At 29.3% G+C, this 25,616-nt stretch overlaps 1 protein-coding gene across 1 annotated transcript in view; it reads right to left on the reverse strand.

The window, feature by feature from the left end:
* Dscam4 (Down syndrome cell adhesion molecule 4) overlaps nt 1-25,616 on the reverse strand; it is a 234,479-nt gene that overhangs the window by 202,822 nt on the left and 6,041 nt on the right. The window contains exon 2 of the mRNA XM_088198032.1: nt 5,242-5,298. Within this exon, the coding sequence (XP_088054158.1) occupies nt 5,242-5,281 (40 nt within the window). The 5' untranslated portion in view covers nt 5,282-5,298. The remainder of the gene's footprint in view (nt 1-5,241; nt 5,299-25,616) is intronic.

Below are 25,616 nucleotides of genomic sequence, written 5' to 3' on the forward strand. Positions count from 1 at the left end.
TTCAGTACACCAAAATTTATTCATTGGTTCCGTGAGCTTCGCTGTATTGAAATTTCATAGTACAATTTTTAATTTATTATTATCTAGCCAACTTTTAAACCTATTCATAAATGATATACAATATTTAGATTTATCATTAAATATCTAAGTTTCGATATAACGATCAAATCTAACGTTGTAAATCTAATAAATAATATCAAATGTTTTCTTCTGGAAATATTTAGTCAAGTTGTAAACCTATTTTCAAATGAATTGAAAATGTTAAGTAGTTTTTTTATAGATTGAACTATTTTGTCTATTATTGAAAATCCTTAATAGTAATGTCCAATTTGAACCATTAAATTTTAAAAAATATTTTAAAAAATCAGAACGAAGCAAAAATTATATTTAAAACCCAAAAAGTTGAGGGTCCGGTATTCGCACACTCGCTAGCTATCGGTACCTCACGATAGTGAGGTACCGACAGCTAGTATGTTTAAAATTACAATAATTTTTTTATTAGGTTAGTAACACCTGAATGTGTAATATATATATTATATAAATGCGTATTAAAAGTACGATAATTAAGAAAATAATTATTTCGACAATTCAATACATAAAACTTAAATTGACATACATGTATTATACCTAAGCTAACATCGAGATCTACTCACGCACATTCATTAAATTCACAACACGCGCTCGCAACCATTGTGCAATATTAATTTACTTTATTCAAGTTGTAAACACTAAGCGAAAGTTAACGACCACCATCAGCTAGCTCTTAACACACAAGGCTCCAAAGCCAAAGTCGAATTTGCGACCGCCACACATCTGCTGCGAAGGCAAAGACCCTTGACCGTTACGATTAATGAACTCCAAGATTAATCGACTAAGTTCCAGGTTGTTCGAATTCGCCGTAGTCGAAACTTACGCCATATCAAAATGCGTACCTACTACTTGATTACATCAGTTTTGAGAGTTTGTTTGAATTTTAGCCGCATTGGCGACAGAGGCAATCTTCCATTCGAAGCTCTAATCCTTGAACAATATTGACTAATCCCGGGGACCCTTGTTTGGCGAGTCCGGAGTGGTTACTACATGACTGACACGGAAATCATAAAAGCTACCCCGGCTGCACCCTTACATAGTAAAATTGCGCAACCGAAATTCATTTCGCCTATTTATATTTCATAAAACGTTTTTATGGATTCATCTCGACCGCGTGGAGTAACTTTTTTTTTGATATTGGGAAAATTCCGAAAATATTATATTTAAGCAAAATTTGTGGTTTTAATTAAATCAGTAACAAACTCACTATTCAATAGAGCTAGAGTTAGAGTGTTGGCCAATCGAGAACAAAGTCGCACTTCAATCAAATGGTTTCAGAAAGAAAATCTAAAGACTACAGTAAAAAAAAACAAGAAAATTCGTGACCATAGCTGGAGCATTACAGCCGAAATATAGAAATAAAGTAAGCGATGAATCCCGAGATTCCAATAATATTAATACTCGCCTAATTACATATATACTTTAAGCATTGAAAGGAGCTGTATCATTTTTCAGTTATCGATTTTAAAACTCACATAATTTTTTCATAATATTAAATGAAAGCTCTTTTAGACTTCAAAGCGTAAATGATATTGTTGAAATTCAAATAGGTACGTATTCTTAAAAATACATTTTATAAGTACCTGTAGAACAGCATATTTGTGAGTTCTACATTATAATTATGTATAAAACTACAAAAAATTGAACTACAAAATGCGATTTGTTTATCTAGTATATTTTTATATACCATATAATATAACCTATGTCTGCGTCCATTAATTGGAGCACCTTGTATTACTGTCTCTTAATTAGTGATTATTTCTCTTTTATAATGTTATAAGGTCATTTTAATCTAGAGTAATTGCTGATTTGTGATTGCATAATAGGTTTAAATTTATATCAAAGAATAGAGAAACATCTTCTATATCAAGATTCTCAACAGTTTTGATCATCTGCCGGATTAACAACACTAAGCAGAAAAAGTAGTGTAAAACACAACACACACATATAAAAGGTTTTATGATAAATGGGGTTCAAACCAAAAGTTTAAGAGTGATGTTTAGGAATGGGTTTGCAAAATATAATACAGGTGCCCCATTTATAAAATCTGGTTTAACGCAAATTAAGCTTACGTTAGTAAAAATTTAATAAATATACATGTCCCACATGCAAACATAGGTACTACATAAAAACCTATATAATAATAATATACTTGATGATTGAATTGCTGCTATTAATACGTTTATATATTTTTTTAAATGCAAAATTTTGGCAAATTATGGATACTTATTGGTTAAATTAAGAAGGCTGTGGTCCAAAGATGTCAATGACATTTGCATTTCTTGAAAATAGAAAATAAGATTATAGCTAAGGCTATAAATATTAAAGTAACAAATGCATTTTATTTAACAATACATTACTTATAATATAAATTTCATAAGTAATGAGTAGCAATATGGCTAAATAAGATGTTCCAATCTTATCTATTTTATGCGACTAGACTGTATATATATTATATTATTACCCAGCACGATAGACGGGTGGTATAAGTCGCTGACTATAGACCTGAAAGATCTGGATTCGAATATAATATGAACCTTAATGTTTTTAAATTTGTATTGTGTTTATGAAATAAGAATTAATGATTATTAATATATAATATAATTATAATTTCGATCAATAATCACAGAACATGTTTGTCTAGATTTTCCTAATCTCACGTATGAATAATTATAATTGATCAAAATTATACATAATGGTTATTAAAAATCTTTTAATAATAAGCTACTTTAATGTATAGATAATATATTATATGTACTTAACAAAAAAAATAATGTTGGATCAAGAATAAGGTTTTTTTCGAACCGATAAGAAATAGACAATTTTGAAATAAATAAAAGATTTCTGTTAAAACACAATGTTTTATAAAAAAATAGTATTTATAATCCTTAACCTCGTTGGTAAAAAGCTATTTAATGTAAATGAATAAATAAAAAATCCTTTTTATCTAGATTGATTTTTAATATAACAAATCGAACGAACTTTTTTTAATGCTTAGTTATTCATAAAAATGTATATAAAAGCAATTTTTGAATGATTTTTTTAAGCGCAAGTGATATAAAAATAATAAATCGATTAAATATAAAAGTAACTTGACCTTAGAGGAAATGTAATGAGCTAATAGTGTGTAATGTGGCAAAAACATGCAAAATTTTGTACAGTGTAATTTACATAAGTATATGTACCATTACTATTTATTTTATTACTACGTCACATATCATTAGAGCTTAAATCTAAATATTAATGAATTACTCAAAAATATGTTACTTCATACTCTAATCCTTATTAAACAACAAATCTCAATATATATTCCTAAAAGCCTCATTAATGAACATTCATATTCATATTCGTATACACGTCCCCTCTTAACGTATAAATAAAAATGTCATGTTATTACAATAAAAAAATATATAGAAAGACATATATGAATATTATAGTATTTTTTTTCCTTAAATGCGGGCGCCTAAAAAATGACTTTTTTCTTTCACTCGCAAAAATATATTATACTACACACTTTCGTAAGTTATGTATGGGTGGATCAAGCTCACATAATATCGAAGCTTAAAATGAAATTTGGCAAAATACGAAAGCCGGGAAATTTCCCTCTGGATGGTGTGTGCGGGTTATTCTTGGATGCCAGGGGGAGCAACTCGGCACCGCCCCTACAAAACGCAACCTGGCACCGGGTTAGTTCAAACACATCCTACATGTAGGATTCTCCGGTGACTTGATACCATATACGGCCACGAATCTCCGCAAACGTGTGGCTCCAGACACACAATGTACGACGAAAGTGTTATACTGTTCGATTAACCTCGTGTTCTGAGCTCTGGCGTCCAAAGTTTTCGGAGCGAGATTAATTTCAAACATGTGCGTAAATTTTTAAGGGTTTCATCATATTAACGATCAATAAAAGTAATGGGGATGGGTAAGTATTACACACATAACATACATATAAATACAATTGAGATTAATGCGAGCTTTAATTATGATAATCTTGCGGTACCGAATTCGCAATAATGGAAAATTAATGAAATATAAATTAGTCTGTGAGATTACCTTAATTAACTCTTAGCATTTGCGTACTATAGATACGGTATAAATTACGGTAATTTTGATAGTCATATGTTAATTCTTCCTAACTTAAACGAGTCTAGCGTTATATTATATAAAATAGCAAAAATATTAACTATATTCTTCCAGACAATTTTAAGTTATAATAAAAGCTGGCTTTTAATTGGTTATATTAAATAATCGTGATATACGGAAAATTTTAAAAACATTAAAATTATACATCTTTTTATAGTAATTATAGATCATCTGCGAACTAAAAATGGATTTTAAATCCCATAATCAATAATAATTATTATCTAATCAATCTCTTTCAATTTGTATATTATTAATTTTATTTATAATAATAATGTGGCGATAGGACACTTTAAAGAATAATTTAATAATTACAGATGATTGTAAATCATTAAAAAACTGTAGGTTAAAAACGACCCGTAGTTATAAAAAAAATCCAACGATATATAAAAAATAATCAGTTCTAATAAAAAATAATACGAAAAGTTAAACGTATTTAATAATATAAAAAGAGAAACGTTAGCCTTTGTTGGGGTTATATGAAAATAATTTTATGATTATATCTTTAAGAGCCAATAAAGCAGCAGTTTCGAGTTTCGGCGAGATAACGCACGATCCTATACTCAAAATAATACAATACCAAAAATAGGGTGGAAATTCAATAGCCTACTTCCTATTTCACTTAAGAATATATTTAATAATTATTTAAAACGTTAATAAATTTTATACTAGTGAAGCCATATATTTATACATATATATTTTTTATATAAATAGAAATATGTGTGTGTCATGGGTACGAGGTAGTCAATTTCAGGAAAAGTAAACAACATTCAGTACAGCGCAAAACTTGCCAAGTTGTGGGTTTTCCTCCTCTCGAGCAAAAAGACATCTGCTCCGTTGTTTACGTTTCCCTTTAAGGCACAAAATTTCCACTTTCCCCCTAACACCGTTCTTTTCTTCCGTGATGAGCAAATACAAACACCTTCGCCGCCGTCTTGGCAATTTTCCCCGAAATTCGCACACACATAAACCCGTAAGAAATTATTATTATCGAATTCAACTCACCGATCATGAAGAGGGCCCACCAGCCCCTGAGTAACCTCATTGCTCGGCCATGGTATTCTAAAAGCAAAAATATATATATTATTGTAAATACAAATAATCAACATGCGTACTTGAATAATATTATATATTATATCTACTTCCAATAGAATTATTTTTTCAGTAGGTATTCAAATAAACTTATATTAATATTGGTAAAATATTATTTTTATATTTATTAATATTAAAATAATAGCACATAAATTTACTATATACATATACATATCTAATAAGTAGTATTAAGTTAAATAAAAAATAAACTTGAAAATGTTTTTCATTTGAAAAGTAATTCTATATTTCTGCATTTTATTACACCCACACTTGATTGCATGGTATAAAAAAGTATTTGTAAAAATTACAACACATCCAACAGAAGCCATTTCGGTAAAAAGGTTCTCGGGATCGTCTGTTTGTGAACAACTTTTTCGAAAGCCTCCAGGCAAGTTTACAGTGAAAGCCATTTAAGTTCGATCATGACTTACCTACTACCCGTCCCACACTGAGTTATATTACTTTTTTTCAACTCTATGCATGGCGACTTTTTATAAAGGGCTTAAATTGCCTTAGAAATGTAAGTTCACTTTTCGTTTTTAAATTTATTACACAAATTTTTCTCCGGAATTGTCTAATAAAACGATAATAAAGACAACCCTTAACGACGCAACATATATTATGGTATTTTTCTGAATCGAAAATTCCTATATATTTAGTTAAGTTTCTAAACACATATCTTTTAGATCTGTTACAATATATAGCATAATAATATTTAACCCTTTAAACTAAATTGTACATCATAATATAATAGTGCAAATATAGTTACACATATGTCATATATTCTTTAATATGCAATCTAAAATGTATTTGTTTTTACATGAAGTTGATTGATGACTAGAAACTCTTGAGGTAATTCCACGCAAAAGAGAATTACTTGAATCAAAGTGCTTTTCCGTAACATAAAATCACGTTTAATATATAAATAAATATATAAAGCGGCTTATAAAAATTATATAATTTCAGTCATAAATGACATAATAACATAAAGTGGAAAAGTAATTAAGAATGAAAACACTACATTAAAATTATTCCATAGTGGAAATTTATCCACATATTTAGATACATTATAGGTTTTAATATAATACTGTACAATATTTTTGCTTTGACTGAATATATATAGATTATTTTTACTAATAATTATGCTAGCCTGTAGTGACCATTTCACTTTACATAATAGTTTGGGTTCATAGTTTTTTAACGTTTATACATTACGTTCAACAAATTTTGAAATTTTGAAAATTGTGGAACGATCGTTTCACACTTATAAAATATGACTTACCTTGAAATTAAAATCAAATTACCAACTCTGTATATATCAAACAGTGAAAAAATGTCAAATCAATCGTCAAAAACTTTATTGACTAAATAAATTTAAAGTTTTGCCACAAATACAACTTATTTCACGCACGACACTCCAAACAATCCAACACGTGTCACTTAGAACTCAACTGATAGTTACAAGTTCAACTGATAAAATAGGTCAATGTTTTATTGGAATACCTAATAATGACGGTAGATAGCAGTAGTGAATAAAATTGGGAAACGTTATTCCCACTGAACTTTTTAGGGTAATTTTGAGTGGTCCAAAAAAGATTTTTCAGATATCTGTACATGAGAGTAAATGATATTATACATTTTTATTTGTCACAAATTCCTGTAAGGTATGAGTGTTGCCAAATATGTTCATGCTTAAACTTTATTTTCACTGAGCACGAAAGGGTTAAAACTATGTTTTATTTCGTAAGGATTAAAATCATTAAAATTTAAATAATCAATATTATTGGGAATATCCTTATTTATATATAAATTTTTACGCTGATCTGTGATTACTTTATATGCATCAGTCGTTTTTTGATGTTGTCAATTTTATTAAATGATTAAAATGGTAATATTACACATCATTAGTATTCTAAAAACAATACCATTAAAGTTTATACATGTACATATTTGGCAACACACCTTACAGGAATTTTGTGATAAATAAAAATGAATAATATCATTTTCCTTCATGTGCAGGTATCTGAAAAATCTTTTTTGAACCATTTATATTAAAAATAAATCAGTTGCATTATTTGGCAAACAGACCATAAAAATATATTTGAGGGTACTCTGTACTAAGTGATTATACGAGGTACACAGCAAGACAAATTCTATCATCTTTGAGACTTTTTTCCATATGTTTTATATATGCTAATGGAATCTGTTTTTTTTATATATATATAACTTTTGAAATAAGATACCCTAGAACAGTGGTGGCCAACCCGTGGCGCATGCGCCAAACGTGGCGCATTGAATGATCACAATTGGCGCATTGCATTCTTGCGCCACTTATGCTTTTGAAATAGGCGTCATAACTGACTCCATATTTAACTCAAGTCCCCTTAATTCAATTCATTCAGCCTTCGGTAATGTCCAACTTTATGCGGATTTTTCGGCTTTACATATTTTTTTTCGCGGTGCACCAGTTCAGAACCGCTGCTATAGGTGTTGTCATTGCGCGTTCCCACTCAAACGTTCACAAGCACTGCGCACTAGCAACACACAACGTGATTGTCAGTTAATTCTGAGTGAGCCACCGTGGCGTGGAGTTTGAAGCGGAGTTTTTGCGACTGTTAGGTGTACTAGCGTGGTTTTTGTATTGAGTGATTAAAAGACAGATTCAAGAATAAATATGTATTACAATTGTCGAAGCAGAGCAATATATATAATTCAAATCCCACATAGTTGATAATCTGTGTAATATGACGTACGTACATTGGATCTATTTGTTCTTTTTCAACTTTTTAGAGCTATATACTTTTCTATGTTTTTTATAAATTCCTGTTATCTGTTATAATGCAAAAGAAAATGAATAAAAGAAGCCAAGATAGTGATAGTAAGCGCGATTTCAATGAAAAGTGGGAAAATGAATAGCTATTTATAGCAAATTCATCAGGAAAACCGTTTTGCATTGTTTGTGAAAGTACTCTTTCACATAATAGAAGGCATGATCTTCAGAGACACTATCAAACACAGCATCAGACTAATATAGAAGAAAAAACGAAGCTTGTTCTTGAGTCTGAGTTACGAAAAGAATATGTAACTAAGAAAAAGGAAGAAATCAGAAAAAAGATAAAATATATTTCTTAAAGTAGGTTGTGAAGACGGCGATGACAGAAGCATCATATAAAATTGCTTTAGCATTGGCAAAAAAAATAAGCCTTTTTTCTTAAGGAGAAGAAATTGTTAAATATTGTCTCCAAATATTTATCCAAAGTTTTAGAAAGAAAGGATGTAGATCAGCAACTGGAAGATGTTGTTCATTCTTGTACTTTCTTTTCGCTAGCTTTGGATGAATCAATGGACATATGTGATGTTGCCTAGTTAAACATTTTTATAAGAGGAATTAATGATAATTTTAATGTATTTCAAGAACTTGCTAGTCTGAAGTCATTGCATGGTAAGACAAGAGGAACAGACATATTTGAAAAAGTAAAATTATGCCTAGAAAATCTAAAATTCGATTATAGTAAGCTCATCAGTGTTTGTACTGATGGAGTTTCTGTATTTACAACTTTGCTTGAAAACTTTTTATAACGTCCTGTATTAAAATATCACTGAATTATACACCAAGAGCCATTGTGTGGGAAAACTTTAAATATAAAACATGTTATGTTACCGGTTGTGAAATGTGTGAATAAAATTAGAGCAAGAGGGTTAAACAGACGAGAATTCAGAGAATACTGTGAATTGCTAGATTTGGAATTTGGTGAACTTATCCTTCGATTCTGAGTAGATTTTGGAAATTGAAAAATGCCGTTTCTAATTTTTTGGTAAAGGAAAATGAACTACCTGATGAAAGAACTTTATTATACTGGCTATTTGATTTGGCATTTTTAGTTGACATTACTAGCCATCTTCATGATCTAAATATAAAACTACAAGATAAGAATACATTATTTTCTAGCTGAGTAAATAGCATTAGTTTATTTAAATTAAAATTAAAAATGTTTATCTCCCAGTTACAAAATGAGGATTAAAATGAACGTGCTGCGGGTAATAGCAATTTGACCAAATATATTGACAAAATCAAGATTATGCAAGAGTCATTTGAAAGTGGTTTCGTGATTTTCCTAAAGAAGAAAACTGTATGCTCTCATTTATAAAGCCATTTTCAGTAAGTGAACAAAATAAAATGCAGATGCTTTGTAACATGCAAATGGAATTGATTGATTTAAAATCAAATTCCTTCTTAAAAATGAAATTTGATAAGCTTTTCCCAGATCAAAATGCGTCTGACATTATTAAATTCATTACTTAGTGAACATTTCTCAGAGCTAAGAAAATATGCAAAAAGTTATATATGTCGCTTTGAAAGCGCATACAGGTGTGAACAAGCCTTTTAATAAATGAAATTAGTAAAAAGCAAAACAGGGTCCCGAAAAACGAATTAGAATTTGAACAGCGATCACCCTCTCGCCCATGTGATTGTTTCTTACTATTGTAGATTTGTGCTCTAATAAACGTGTGCTTTTAAAATGACGTAAATTAATAAATTGAATTCCGTGATTGAGTTATTCCTTTTCTTCCCATAAGCGAAGCAGTTCCTACTCCTATCTTTATTTTACAACCCCAAATGTGAACGTAAGAAAATAAAAAAAGTGCTTGAATTGTATGGCGCATCTGAACTTGTCTGTGAAAAAATTGGCGCATGGTTTACAAAAGGCTGGCCACCTCTGCCCTAGAATATGTCATAGAATGACATTTTTATACTGAATGGTAATCTATTAGCGAATGACCGCGCACATAAAATCTTTAAAAGAATATATTTGAAGAAATATTTAAAGGTCATCGGCGTAAGAATTTGAAATTACAAATAACTTTATTAATATCATTATTAACATAAGAAACAATAATGGGCCAAGATTAGAACCTTGAGGAATTCCTAATAGGGTATTGTATTAAGAAGATTTTAAAGCCTATAATAAACATATTTACGACAATTTGAAAAAAGTGATTCAAAAAAATATTTTGTGGAGAAAAGAAAGCCTGCCTATTTTATAAAAAATTAAAGCATGACAAACTTTATCAAAAACCTTTTAAAAATCAATATAGATGACACCTATTCGTTTGTCTCAATTGGGATTTTTCATTTCAAAAATGTAAAAACAGAGCAGATTCATTGCTACATATACACGAAAACCATGTTAATGATTTGCTTTCCTTTTTGTGTATAGTAGTCACTTTCGTGATTTTTCATATAACGGGAAAAATATTTGTTCCCAACAAGTTATTACTAAATGGTTAGTGTGATTTTTACATATACCAAGACTTTATTATAATATTCTTCTGAATTTGCATCCACATAAATAATAGCGTCACGCGATTTTGTGACATGAAGTGTGTCAGGACCATACGACTCCTTTTCCTAACACACGACTTCAGTATCAGAGTTCGCTGCGAGGAATACTATTTGACAGGTATAAGCGAGCAGAGTGAACAAAGGGCAAGCGAAGAGACGAAGAGATGGATGAGCAGAGATAAAGGGTTCGCAGGCGTATTGTGAACGCGAGCAGGTGAAGCGGGCTTTTAGCGAGATTAATCTGGAGAATATTAATTAATTCGCGTGTATTACGACATTACAGTGCAAAGTGAAATATGACGGATTTTATTTATAGCCAAACTGGCGCCCAACGTCACCAGGACGACCTGAATAATCGCAATACAAAAGTTTTCAGCCAACGCCGATTAATTGCAACCGGGTTGGCTGAGTGGGTGTTTGGATAGAGGAAAGGGTTGTACGGGTTAGGCTGCTCACTTTGTGTATTAAAGTTTTAGTTTTGACCGCACTGTCTCTCTCGAAATGTTTGTTGATATATTAATGTTTAAGTTATAAGCAATTACCATATTCAAACCGTCCCATAAAAAATAATACACCTACAATTGTTGATGTTTTAGTTATGCTTTTAAATTATTATACGGATCACTTATTATTAAGCAATAAATTCTAACTGGAAAATTGTATACCCTTTTCCCACTTTCTTCGATAATATTAAACATCAAAAATTTATTGGAGATTCTTATAGTATGTCTGGAACAAAGCAAACGCTCGAATTCATTATATTCAATTATTTTATGTTAAAAGCGTCCTTTGAACTACTTAATTTTAATTCTTAATATATATTTATCGATTTATTAGAAATATTTAAATACGTCATAATAAATATACGTAATAAATAAAGTCAAAAAAATATTAAAACGAATTAAACAAAAACACTATATAACTAATTATGGGAAATACTGATATCACGAGTTTTTCTCTATCAGATTATTTAAAAACCCTGCCGGTATCGAATAAGGTCCGATTGACTTACTGTTTTTTTTTTAATATTTATAGCATATTTTACCTCAGACTGTAATATGTGTGGTCCTGTTTCAAGTTTGTTCTTATTTGTTATGGCTTCTCTATGGTCTCCAAATAATGATTTTATATATTTAGTCCATTTATTTATTTCCACATAAGCTAAGTAATATTTTTCCCTTTGTATCTTTCAATACATTATTACAACTTAATTTAAATTACAAATCTCAACTGAAAATGGAATAATAAACTTAGTATTAAATTATAGATATATTTTTTAATAACAATAAAAAAATTAAGTTAATCTGAAAAAATCATATATTCACGTTCAACGTCTTGTAACAATTATATATATAAGAATATAATGTTTCGTAATGTTATTAACTATTGTTAGTGACTCATACTATTTTTAATTATTTTTCAGAAGCAATGATAATTTTGATTTATTGCAAATGGAAAAACTCACAATTCGGTCTCGGAGCCCGTCGATGGAACTCAAAATTTGAAGCTTTCATTACGAAGATTGGTTTATGATTGTTTATATAGTTTAATCAGTGTGTTCTTCTAATCCTTGCACATATTATGCATATACATGCCGGCCAAGAGAGGGTATAAAAATGGACAAATTCCCAGGGCCCGTTCTCCTTGAAATGCTCAACTCTAGAAAAAATCATAGCAATAATATATTTATAAAAATAGTAAAAACCAACTGCAATTAATGAATCTGAACTAAACCACAGTTATAAATATTATGAGTAAATATTTTTAATGCCTAATTAAAATATTTCACATAAAATATTATTTCAGAAAATATGTCTAATTTTTATATTAATTAGTAGCACAGAAAGGGTTTACTCGTACCTAATAGTATTTATTCAAGAAATTATATTACGATGTAAAAAAATATATAAAATACCATTTTTGTCATGAAGCCTGAAATCATTGTTTTCCCATGGCCCTGGTGCCCTCTCGGCTGCCCTGTGTATGTATTTAATTTTTATAGTTAAAACGTACTTACGTAGTTAATTTGCGATCCGAATATTTATATTCAGTGAAATCGAACACAGCACATGAAAAATGATTGAAAATTATTTGTATAAACAACTGTCACGTTGCTACCGGCCATCTTGTTTTATATTTAAATGCTGATTTTTTATTGGTCGACAGTCAGAACCTTCAATCAAAAACAAAAGAATTCATTACCGGAGGTTTGAAAATCATTCGAATAAACTCAATTTTTATTAATTATAATTAAATATTTTTGTTTTGTTTACGTGTATTTATTTATATTAAAAGCGATACAATAATAGAAACAAATTACGAATTAGTTTTAAAACGCGTAAATTATAATTGCAATTTGTTTTTAAATTGCTTGAAAAATTTTCATTCATTGGAACAACTTCCATATATTTTTTTTTTAATTTACATAATTTTCTGTGAATTAATTTTTTTTAATGTTCTAATCTGCAGTACACGTATGGCGTGATTTTATTTATAAAAAACTGATTTTAAACCGAGTTTTTCAAGCATGTAGATTATTTTCTTAAAATAAGTATCTTACGCAACATATTAAGTTATAAGAGCAAATTGTCAAATATTTCGAATACTAATCGTAATTACGTTTTAAGAAAATTTCAACAAAGAACGTGTACAAGACGTTTGGGAATTTAACTCGAGCAGTTTGGCAGTGAGAGAGAGTAAAGGAATTCAAGACCTGACTCAAACTGGAAGATGTTTGGCACATTAACGAAATACAAAGTCAACAAAGATTTGGGGTTAGACAACGGTTTACTTATACGTTCAGAATGAAAACCAACATCTTGCGGGGGAGATATTCACGTCATTCATTTAAGTAATCACAACTGAAATTGCGATAGCGTAACATCCACTTAAAAAATAAATTAACTAGTTTTTATATTTTAATCACCTGGATTTAATTAAGCAAATACGCACACAACTCGCGCAAAGTTTATAATATAACCATTTTCGTATGTTTCATATCAAATTTCAAAGTTGCCATGTTTTCCCCGGTGGCGTAATTGATTTGCGCACCCATTAAAACGGTGAGCTTGGAAAAACACCGAAAAACGCAAAATCCGGCGGCGAACGTGTTAAATATTCAAAGGGTCGCGTCGCGTTTTCGACGTTAACCCCTTCGCACCCGACAATGCAGTGTAGATTTTATTTTATTTGCACTAATTAAGCCGGAGCTCGCACCGGTGCTGTAGCAACGGGTGGAAAATTTTAATTGTTCAAAGAATTCAGCGTTTTTTCTACTATTATTATATTTTGCACACCCCGACTGCGTTGGTGATTTATTGCTGAAATATGTAGGATAATATTTCAGTTTTTCGTGACAAGCTTATGCTCGTTGAATTTGAATTTTGCAAAAATACTCAGTTTCGTAATTAGAGAAATCTGCACAAAAAGGTTTGACTTTATATAGTAATAATTTGTATAGTATATGATTTATTATTTTAAATATGTACAGCATGTGCTAAATAAATGTTTTTAATTAATGTAACATTCTGAATTCAAATTTTAATGAAGGAAATAATAAAATATATTTAATTCAATCATGCTACAAACTTTAATTATGAAAAAATACATTAACAACAGAAAAATATAATTATATCATAATAATTTTAAGCTCACTTTTCATAGCTGCCAACATATATGACAAAAGTTATTGATTATAATAGTATTATAATATTCATTAACTCCACATAAGTCTATTGAGAATATATCAGCGAAAATCTATATATTTTATATTGTTCTGATTTAAGAGATAACTTCCATTGTACTCACAACCTATTCATCTTCGGCGTATTAAATTATATTTCTTTCAGATTTAGGAAATGTATTAAAATTGCAAAATTGATACTAACCATCAGTGATTACTACTTTTACGAGAGAAAGTTTAAATTTTGAACAAATTTTGCTAATAAAAATGTAAAACGTCGCTAATAAAATTAGTATATGATTGGGACTGCTGGCGAATTGTTAACTCGATTTTCTTGAAAGCCTTGTCTGAGAGGAGAAATAAATGGCCTGTAATAGAAAAAAATAACCTTATGTTTCCAATTTCCTTCAGTAAAATGTGGGCCAGAAAATATTTCCACATAATAATAACCTTCTGCAAAGAGCCTCATCTTTGTTAAATCGTTTAAATTACTGCCAATCAAAAAATGATAAATCGTATGTGCAAGTTTATTTAATATTATAACATTATTTCTATCCATGTCTATGAAGTAACAGTATCTGGTGTAAATTAAATGCGGGACGAATTTTATTCAACTGTAAAGATTTTTTTGTCGGTCATAAGAAATAATCATGATAATTAATGGTTTAATTGACAATTTTTTTAGTAAAAAAAAGCTTTATTCTTGATTTTGTGTACAGTTTTTTCAATATTTATTATTTTTCTAACATTTAAAATAAAGAAACTTTTTTGCGTAATTATTTTATTAGATGCTTATAATAATATATTTATTTAATATTTAAGTAATTTTTTAATATTATAAAATTTGTTAAATATTTTATTTTTTTTCAAGAATTCCTTGGATACGTAATTGTTGTACAGGTACATGCTTCACAGTTTATATATAGACAATTTGCACGACAAATATTGCCAGAGAGATTACCTCTACATTAAAAGCTCTCAACACACGTCAATCTTTCTATAAATTCTATTCCTTTTTTTAAATAAACAAACGGTTTCTTTCCTTTGACATTTCTCCAAAATTAAAAAAATTGCGCAATTATTTGCACTTGATCTTTAAAAATAAATTAAACATTTAAACAACTTTTTTGATATACATGCGATTTCATTTTTGTGTTTTAAAGCCTGATGAAGTATTTAATTAACACACTTTTCTTAGACTAATATTCTTTAGCCACCCCAACTATTAAATGTGTCTTAAAATATTGTGTTGTTATTGTCTTGTTTTGTGGAACTGAAAAAGCTCTTGCATTTTTGCTAGTGTGATGATCCTAAAGATATACTAATAGAAAAATAATAAAAAACCATATTATTTGACTTTTTATTTTGAGCGATTGAAACTTTCCATTGTGATCGATTTCAAATTTTCCTTCTGTTTTTTCAACCAGGTTGTCTAGTTTGATCACATCGCCTTTTCTAGCATAATAAAATGTTTTCAACAAAAAACACGGATTAAATAAGCATGTTGAGTCATCTATGGAGCTTTTCTATTGGTTATTTGTAATAGAGTTTTGAAGGGTACGTAACATTGCAATAGATGAGTTTTATTGTAACACTATTAACATTGAATTAAAGAAAAAATAAGATAATTTTTAAATGCATAGCGATAGCAAAAATACGAATACTTCAGCTATTTCGAAAAAGTGCAGTAGGCGTGTTTTAACGTAAGATTATTTTATATGAGATACAATTAGAGCAGATTAAAACCAAGAATTCTTACACTTTACCCATTAAACAAATAATATTTCTAAATTAACACATATGTACCATTCCGATTCTTAGTTAATAAAAGTATAAATGTGAACTGACAACTAAAACATCTTAGAAATCCATTATTTCCATAATAAATAATTAAATCCATAACTTCAATTTCTTATTTAAAAAAACTATGGAGTACAATTTCTAAATGCGTGTTGTTGATTCGTGACAATGCGCTAGCTCACAAAGCTTTGTTTGAAAACGTCGTGAAAACTTGTGACTTCAAAGAAATTTATCATCAACCCTACAGCTCAGATCCAAGTAATAAGTTTCTGTTAAAAAAATTAAAAAAATGACCTGATGACCTTTTAAATGATATTTTAGAGAATAAATAAAGCATCTTGTATGTAGATAAAGTAATTATTATCTAAAAATTAAAATATGTATATTGAGGTTATAGACTAATATATTTATAAAATAAAAATATATAACTGTATTATTTAATTACAATAGTGGTGTACAAAATTGCTTTTTTTTTTTAATTTTTTAAAAAATTACTTAAATACCTTTTTTTAAAAATAGTGCAGGTTTACTTATTTTTATTAATTTTAAAGATATGCCATACGTCGCTTAATAACCTTTTTTTCAATTGCATAAGAATATAAAAACCCGTACTATAATAATTCATATTATTTTACTAATATTTCTAGACGATATAACATATAGTTTTTAACTTTCAAGCATAAAAAAATAGTATGTCACTCGAGTGATCGTGAAGAATGGCAGCCCGGCACTCAGACTGTACGTAATACGTTCACACATGTCTACTCTGGTACTACGTCTGCAATACAAACATGTTATATGTGCATAGGATTGCTATTTTTGCATTTGCAAGTTGCGAAGTAGGAAGGCATTACTTAACGAATGCCATTGACGTTCACGGAACTGGAAAGTTTTCAGTTGCATCGTCTCTCGTTCAGCCGACGACGAAGAGTGTCGAAGACGGCTGCCGAGCGAGAGACTTCTATGGATGCCAAATTGGCTTGCGATGAAATTAGTTATGCTTGTTCAGATCCGGCGTGGATTTGACGCCGATTGTGATTTATTAATCTAAAAATGGCATTATTCGAATAAATAGCGAAATCCTAAAGCTGAGATATTTCGCTGATTGAAAATTGGAGGAAAATATGACTACGATTAAATTTGGATTATAAATATTTGCTTAAAATAAAATATAATATAATATAATACATAGAGATATATGTTCCTCAATTTTTTTTTAAATAAAAAATCTAATATGTTTTATTATTGTATTGTGGATCAACACAGACCTAGCGCTAAATAAAAAATTGCTTTTTGAATGGCAATATGAAGAACAACGATTTTTTGTAGCACACAAATAAGCTGAATAATCATATTTTAACCCAAATTACAATGTGATTAGTTCGAATAATGCATTATTGTTAATATTTATTTATTTACATACAACAATCGTAGGGCAGTTACTCAGAAATAGTACATAAATAGAATGGCAAAGCGTTAACGTTAAATACCAAAAAAACAAAACATTTATTTATTTGAATTTGAATTACGTACTACGTCTCCTCCTCTTTGAGGGGTGCTTTTGTTTATCTTGAAGAGTAACGATGTTTGCAAAATTTGGCCCAAACAGGGGATGGTGAGTTGTATGTAAAGTTGGGGTGATTATATTTTCCTTTGAGTTTCAAGCCCTATTTTAAAAAATGACTCGATTGAGTTTATTTAAAATTAAAGTAGGTTTAAGCTTTTATATAATAAGAATACCCCTTTTAGTACGCATTCCCTTAATCAGAAACAGCCCCACAGGTAAATTTTTATGTATTATTTCAGGATCGCCCCATACACGTTCAATTAAACACTCCTAATGCGCGCGGATAACATTACAAAACGTAGCGTTATCTCAGCCGCCATTAGCCCTTTGAGCGTCAAAGGTCGTTCATACTCACATACGTACACCTAGTTGTACGACATGTAGGCACATACGTGGGCAAATACGCACCCGTAACATTCGTAATCGACTTTTATAGGGCGCGACCCATTGACGCCAAAATTTCGGCAATATTTCACGCGTGCAAAAAATACGAAAAAACGGGTTGCGTTAAATGTCAATGAAATTTAAATTTCATCATTGATAACTCTCGGTTAATTTCCGAATTGTCATCGAGCCAGTGGCGTCGGTATTTTTTTATATTTGACTCTCGGCTGTCGTGTAACGGCCGTAATTGACGTTTGAAATATGAATCGAAATCGTTTAGCGGCGCGAGAAATAAATTGCAAACGGGGGAATATTGAAAATTTACCGGAAATTAATTTTTTTTTCATGCAAGTAATTCTATATTGTAGGAGACGTTTAAATCTATATTTAGGCACAATAGAAGATCATTGGTGATTAATTGATGATAGGGATAATATTGATAGGTATCTCGGTTCGAAAAAGGCGCAGTATTGTTCACTTTTTCAATTTAAAATTCCTGATATTAATTAAAAATAATTCTACATAGCGTTAGCAATTTTTTCCCAATGTTTTTCACGACTATTTCTAAAAGTAATGCGTTAATCTCTTTCTATTTTTTAAACTCGTAATGAATACTCATGACTCAACTAATGTCTAAAAATAAGTTTCTGGCTAATTTTGCTTTAAAGCTTTTTAAAAGAGTATGTGCTTCACCTCTAAATTTAATAAATTAAATAAATGTTAGAATTTAATTTTTTTATAAAATATATGTATATTAGTGGCTTTAAAAAACATCTTGCCAAATCAGAAAATTAATTAGCAAATTCCTAAGGTTCAACCAAATATAAGTTTATAATCGCTTTACTAGAAGTTAATTTAATTATAAAAAAAACTTTTTCTAAAATATTTTCTGTAAATTTTGCTAAAAAATCATTTAAAGTCGTTGATGTTACAATTTTTTATTAATTATTTAAATTAATGGTACAGAAATCTTTCTCAATGAATTTGTGCAAAATTTAATTTACTATATATATACAATAGTAATTTTTGCAAAATTAATTATATGTAGCTCCTAAAAATCGAACTAATAAATAAATAAATGTGGCAGTTTCAATCACCAACACAATTTGTTATAATATATAAGATCACAGTCACAGTCACAGTTCGAATATACGAAATATTGCACGGACCACAAAGTAGCACATTCATCCCAAAACGTTAATCAGACGCGCGTTAAACAATATATTGTTCCTTGAATCTTTGGTTACTGATCGTCGGAGAAGCCATCTGGACCGTTTCTTTTAAGGCGTGTACACAATATCATCCAAAAACACACATACGATTTACTCACACAATCATATTGTAGGAGTTGACAACCAGTTACTGTGAAATTATATATATTTTATTTTGTGCGAAATAGACGGATATGTTTATTTTTATAACCGGATGTGACACAGACGAAATCATTGAAATGAACAAGCGCGACAACGAATATTCTTACGCGCATGTATCGCTCTCTCTCGAATACGTCTGTATACGTAGACAACGCATTTACAAAATTATCGCAGTACTGAATTTTTGACGTATCTGTTACCAGCATTTTTTTGATTCGGCACTCAGAATTTTTTATAGTGACTTTTTAAAAATTGAAAATGAACTACCAATCTTCTTTTACGTCATTAGAAAGTGATAGTTTTGTTGGAACGAAACCAAAGAAAACTGACTTCCAACTTAACCGTGATTTTATTTTGAATTTTTATTTTTTAAATGTGTCTATGTAAATTTTTTGTATGTAAATTTATATATTTTATATATATAAAATTTGTATCACTATATAACAAAAATATTTTATTAATTTTTGAAATACTTTTAATTGCATTTTTTAAATAATATATCATACTTGTAAAAGTTTACGATCTTTTTTAAACTCTCCAAACTCTGCCGATACGCTGCAGTTTCCCGATAATAGCCTTTATTGCAACGCGGGTAGAAACAAAAAAAACACACAATCGTATTTTCGTGCGACGTGGCTGGGCTCTAGCACGCGCGAATGTATGTGTGTACAATTTAAAAGCTGTGAGGTTCATTGCTTTAAAGGAAGGCTAAAACATTGTGTAGTTTACAGTAAATTCATCACAATTTATCAGCTTCTTTACTTGATTTTATTAGTTTATCTAAATTAAATTAAATTGCTGCTTTTTTCTTTTGACAGTGGATCTGTAATTATTTTTTACGACGCTTCTTTATCCTTACCGTATATTTTGAATATGTGAAATTTTTATAGCATATGTAAGAAGATGGAGAAAGTAAAATGGTATTTTACTGTCATTTTTATCCGAAAATGAAACCAGTTTACATTTAAGACAATCGATAAATAAAATAATTTATATTGTTTTATTTTAGATAATTTAAATATTGACTTAAAATATTACGCAAGTATGTCATTAAATCAATTAGAAAATTAAACATTTTGTATTATTTATATAAATTTTATTATGTGTCATCCATGCATTTATTTTTAGAATTTGACATGGACTATTAGGGGTAATGGTTTAATTATGAATATAAACAGTTTTACTGTCACCTTTCCTCGAGGTTAAAAGCGGTGACAGTGTTCTAAGAAACTCATTATTATTAAGAACGCTTAAACGTGAAAATAATCTTTAAGCATTTTCGATAGACGTACATATATAAATACTGTATATATTATACATACATATACACAAAACTTACATATTTAATTTAAATTAATAAATATGCATTGCAGTAAAAAAACGTTTTTTTAATTCTGATAATTCATAAACCGATTATATTAAATAAAAAGTATAACAACAATTATTTTATGTATTATTTGCGCTTTATTATTCAATGTAATATTAAACTGACGGTTGTAATAAATATAGCATTCGTTTGAAAAAATATTAATTACAGATAAGTTATTAAAATAAATAATTTTAATCTGTTTTCTCGAATAAAACAAATGAATGGGTTTTATATAAGCTTTCCTTTTTCACTGTGACATCAAATGCTTTAAAATAATTTGAATATGTGCTCCTTGATATTCTGCTTACACAAACAGATCTAAATATTGACATCTATCAATTTGATAGAAATAATCGACAACTGACTAGACACACACCATTAAAATTTCAATATCGACACATACCATATCATATATTTATACACATACTTCAAGGCGGTATTCTATAACACGATAGAGGAGTTTAGAATTCCAAAAAAGCTCACTAATAAAGTCAATATTACAATCAAAAACCACTTCAGGGTAATAGCTTTACATCCAATGACGATATTGCATGACTTTTTCAAATCAACCATGAAAAAAATTTTTAACACTCAAAAATAACTTTTACGTGCATTTTTTTAGTTAAAAATATTACCTAAATTTAATTTAAATAATACTAAAAGCTTGAACATATTGTATTATATTTTACGTTAATTTACACGTTTATAGAAGTAAAAAGCAGCTACATATTTAATTTTAAAAATAGTAAAAATCATATCAATTCCTCTTTTTACTGTGGCTATTTTACCTACATAAATATCTTATTATTTAGATAATTTTATAACAAAATTCTTTAGTATAATACAACCCTTTTTATATCCAATGATTTGACATCAGAAAATATAATTAATTTTGCATTTGATAATTCTTTTTTTTTCTAAATTCTGTTGCAACCCAATCCAACAACCTGTTAAGTTAATATATCAGAAATCTCAGTAGCATCTATATGATATTTTACAAATTGCGAAAAGAGCTTTCTCTATTATATATTCAATGTAAGACCTAGATCTCGTCATAAGATATTTTATGACGAAGCATCGTATCAGTGGAGATAGCTAGTCGGATCATCCTTACTAGGTAGAAATATATGACAGTCGTATTTGTATTTTATTTTATCGTGAGATACAGCTGTCGCGAACATTGTAATCTTACTAAATAAAATCAGATTAAAATAAATATTACTTTTAAATTACATACATATATACAATTATGCGAAAAATGTATTTTTAATATAACATAAGCCGTTTTTAAGATGTCAGTAGTTTTTCGTCCATCCTGCAATGCACATTTATTATTACACTTTCTACAGTCAAATTTCCTGTTTATAAATGTATCAAAATGTATATACTAACTGACCAAAATAGCACATGCTATTTTTTATTACTGCTCGACAGGTTACCGGTCGGAAGCTTAATGCACACATGTACGTATCGATAATTCCGTTCGGAACCATAATCCTTTTAAAACGTATTATTTAACCGATGTATTAACTCGCGCCATCAAACAAACGACCCAATTTGTAGAAAATTCGTGATAATACCGTCGTTTGACGACGAAATCCCGTCGATGATGTATTTTAACGCTTTCGTTACGTGTAACATAAAAAAAAAAAAAACGCGGCGAAAAAAATTGAGCTAAGAAAAATATTGCTACGTTGTATCGGATAGTTAGCGTAAATCAATAATACCGCTCCAATACTTTATTATTAGTATTTGAGCGAAAGTATCCATGTAGCACTAAATATTGTAGTTAATAAAACCCAAAGGGCTTTTATTAGAAAACACCCTTGACGAGGGTACGGCCAAGTCAGCGCGATTGTAACGCCTTTTCAGATTTTGATTATGAAGGAGAGAAGGAGGAGAAAATATTCGCTAAAAGAAGACAAAATTATCGAAATCCTTTCGATCTCATTTTTTTGTTAGAAAAAGTATGTAAATTAAAGCAAAAAATTATCACGAAGCGACGCCGAGTTTTAGCAAAGGTATTTTTCCGCGCAAAAGACCATTAGTCATGGCGAAAATATTTTTCACAGAATTCGCTTTAATTACGATCTGCCCGTGCACAGAGTGGTACGAAAATGTCTATCTACTATAAGGTAAATCTTTATAATTGTATTTAAATACTATGTAGGTACATATAACTCGTAGTGCAAGGATCAAAAGACGAAGTTTTAGTTTTTAAATATTAACGCTTTCCCACTATAAAAGTTATTTTTTAACTTAGACGCGTAACAGATGTTTCGTAATTTATCTAAAAAAGTATATATTAACCTGGGAAGTGCATTACTCTATTGTATAATTTTCATAGCAGCTACCATTTATTTTTAGCATGGTGCTATTTTTAATTATAATCGAGTAAAAAATATTTATGAAAAATATATGCTACATTGCAGTATCGTCGGTAAAGGTTGCAATTTATATTTGCAGTGTACGATATATTATATATAACTTACGCCAAGTTGTAAAGTTTTAGAATTGAATTTTATAATTTTAGCAGTAGTTTTCGAAGCTTAAATTAGAGACTGTCGTCCCAGGCTTTTTTAATAGTTTACACTGTATCGAGAAAAAAAACTGCGCAAACTTTATTATATATAAAAATTCCAGAAGCGTTCCCGCAATACATAATTGTAAAATTAAAGTTTTTAAAAATTAAATTTATTTTAATAATGTATTATCCGCATCTAAGAATACACTGTATATCTACACCAGAATTTACTTACTTTTTAATTGAGATTAAAATAATAAATATTGATTAAGGCAGCCGTTCTTTAATCATTCTTCTGCAGATAAAATCCCACTTTAACCCCTTTATTACACTGATAAATTCTCAACGAAAACAGATTTAACTGAATATTTTAAATTATTCTATTCAATAGAATACATACGTATAAACGTTGTCAAACTTAATCCCGCTCTTTGTGTTTGAATCATTACCCTTCGGATGTGGATTTATTAAAAACCATAACTGGTAGTCACGAACGTGTGGCAAGGTGTCTAACGAGAAATATATTGACTCCATAAATCTCGGTGGCATACACGTCTGTCTCCCTTTTGCCGCCGAGCTTTATTATCCTTTGCAATTTTTCTTTATATACAAAAAATCTAAATAACCGACGCTGAGATCGGATAAACCGGATGACGGATTATGGTAAATAAATATGTACGTAGTGCAGAACGTCTGCAATGAGCTCTGAAAAATTACTTAATTTAAAAAATCTAAATGCAAACTATTATAAAAATACACCATCTTTATCTCTTCTTGTTATATAATACATAAACGTTAATTCTCTTCATACTAATATAAATATTAAGTAACAAATTTATTGTGCCATATATTAAATTACCTGGTTCACAAGTAAAATATAATAATAAAAAATCAACTTTTACAATGCAATACAACTACGCTTTTAATAGAAAAAGAATAGCTTAGTGTTTATTTATATAATATATAAGAACAATACAAAAATCTATAATAACTATCAATTAATTATACATATATACAAGATAAATATTCGGAAAAGACTTTATTTTCTAAAATAATCCATTTATTTATATTTATTTTTTAAACATATTTTCTATTCTCTATGAGCTTAAAAATTTATTCCTAATGTGTACCACATACCTTGATTAAAATTAAACATCATGAATTTTTTCCACGAGGTTAGGAAAATCTAGGAAACCCTGATCTGTGATGAACGATTGGAATTATAATTATATCGAAATCAGTATTTCTGATCTCCCAAATACGATAGAAAAAGAAAAACACTAAAATCCGTATGGGATTTGTCTTTGTTGGTCTATCGTGCTGGTTACTATACCTGGGATTGAATTTTTTATTGCAATATCATATGTCAGGTGCCTACCTTATTTGTTGACACCCAATGCACGTAATGTTTCGATATATATTTCACAATTGCCACACTTTGTAACATCCGTATTCGTATTAGAGTATTAGAATATTATAGTAAGCAAAAACTCACAACTAGATATCCAAGAATATGATCTTCATATTTTTAAGTGCGTTTCATGATTTATGTAAAAACGCACTTAGTTAACCTTAACATGTATTAAAATTCTCACCTTTTAATATGTATGAGTTATTACCGGATGAACTTTCACTACTTTATTAATATTAACTTAATTGATATAAGGTTATTTTAACTGTTACACGATAAATTTCAGCAGCTCATTGAGTAAACCTCAAAAAATTTGCCACGTCACTCAGAACCTAGCAAAAACAGTAGTATTGCCAATAGATTAATAAATACTTTTATTTTTACTAGCATTGTATTTCTACTTTTTTATTAAACATTATTATAGATATAATGAAGCATAATTGTAAAAATACGATATTTGAGATTCCTGAGATCAAAAATAAATTATCGAAAATTTTGACTTCATTTATCGTTATTACGGACCATCGCCTTCGTTGTGATTGAGAGCCTAAGATGAATCATTATAGACGAAACAATAACGTCAGTGAAATCCTTGTTCGCACCGCTTAGAGCCAACGAATCTTCAAAACCATTCGGGATCACTGATAAGAGAATTTTCACATTCTCTAAAATAATCTGATTGGCAGAAGATCATCTTGCGCTTAACTTGAGCCCGGAGGGCACGAAACTCTTGAGCAAATATTTTGTATAGGTGTATATCTTACTGCTTATACGAACACGTTTTCTAGAGAAACTTTGATCAAACACACCGTATATTTTATTACAGAAAGCGGT

The sequence above is a fragment of the Plectrocnemia conspersa genome, unplaced genomic scaffold, assembly GCF_051122295.1.
Source record: "Plectrocnemia conspersa isolate PC_06_02 unplaced genomic scaffold, ASM5112229v1 ptg000011l, whole genome shotgun sequence".
In the NCBI taxonomy this organism is placed as follows: Eukaryota; Metazoa; Arthropoda; class Insecta; order Trichoptera; family Polycentropodidae; genus Plectrocnemia; species Plectrocnemia conspersa.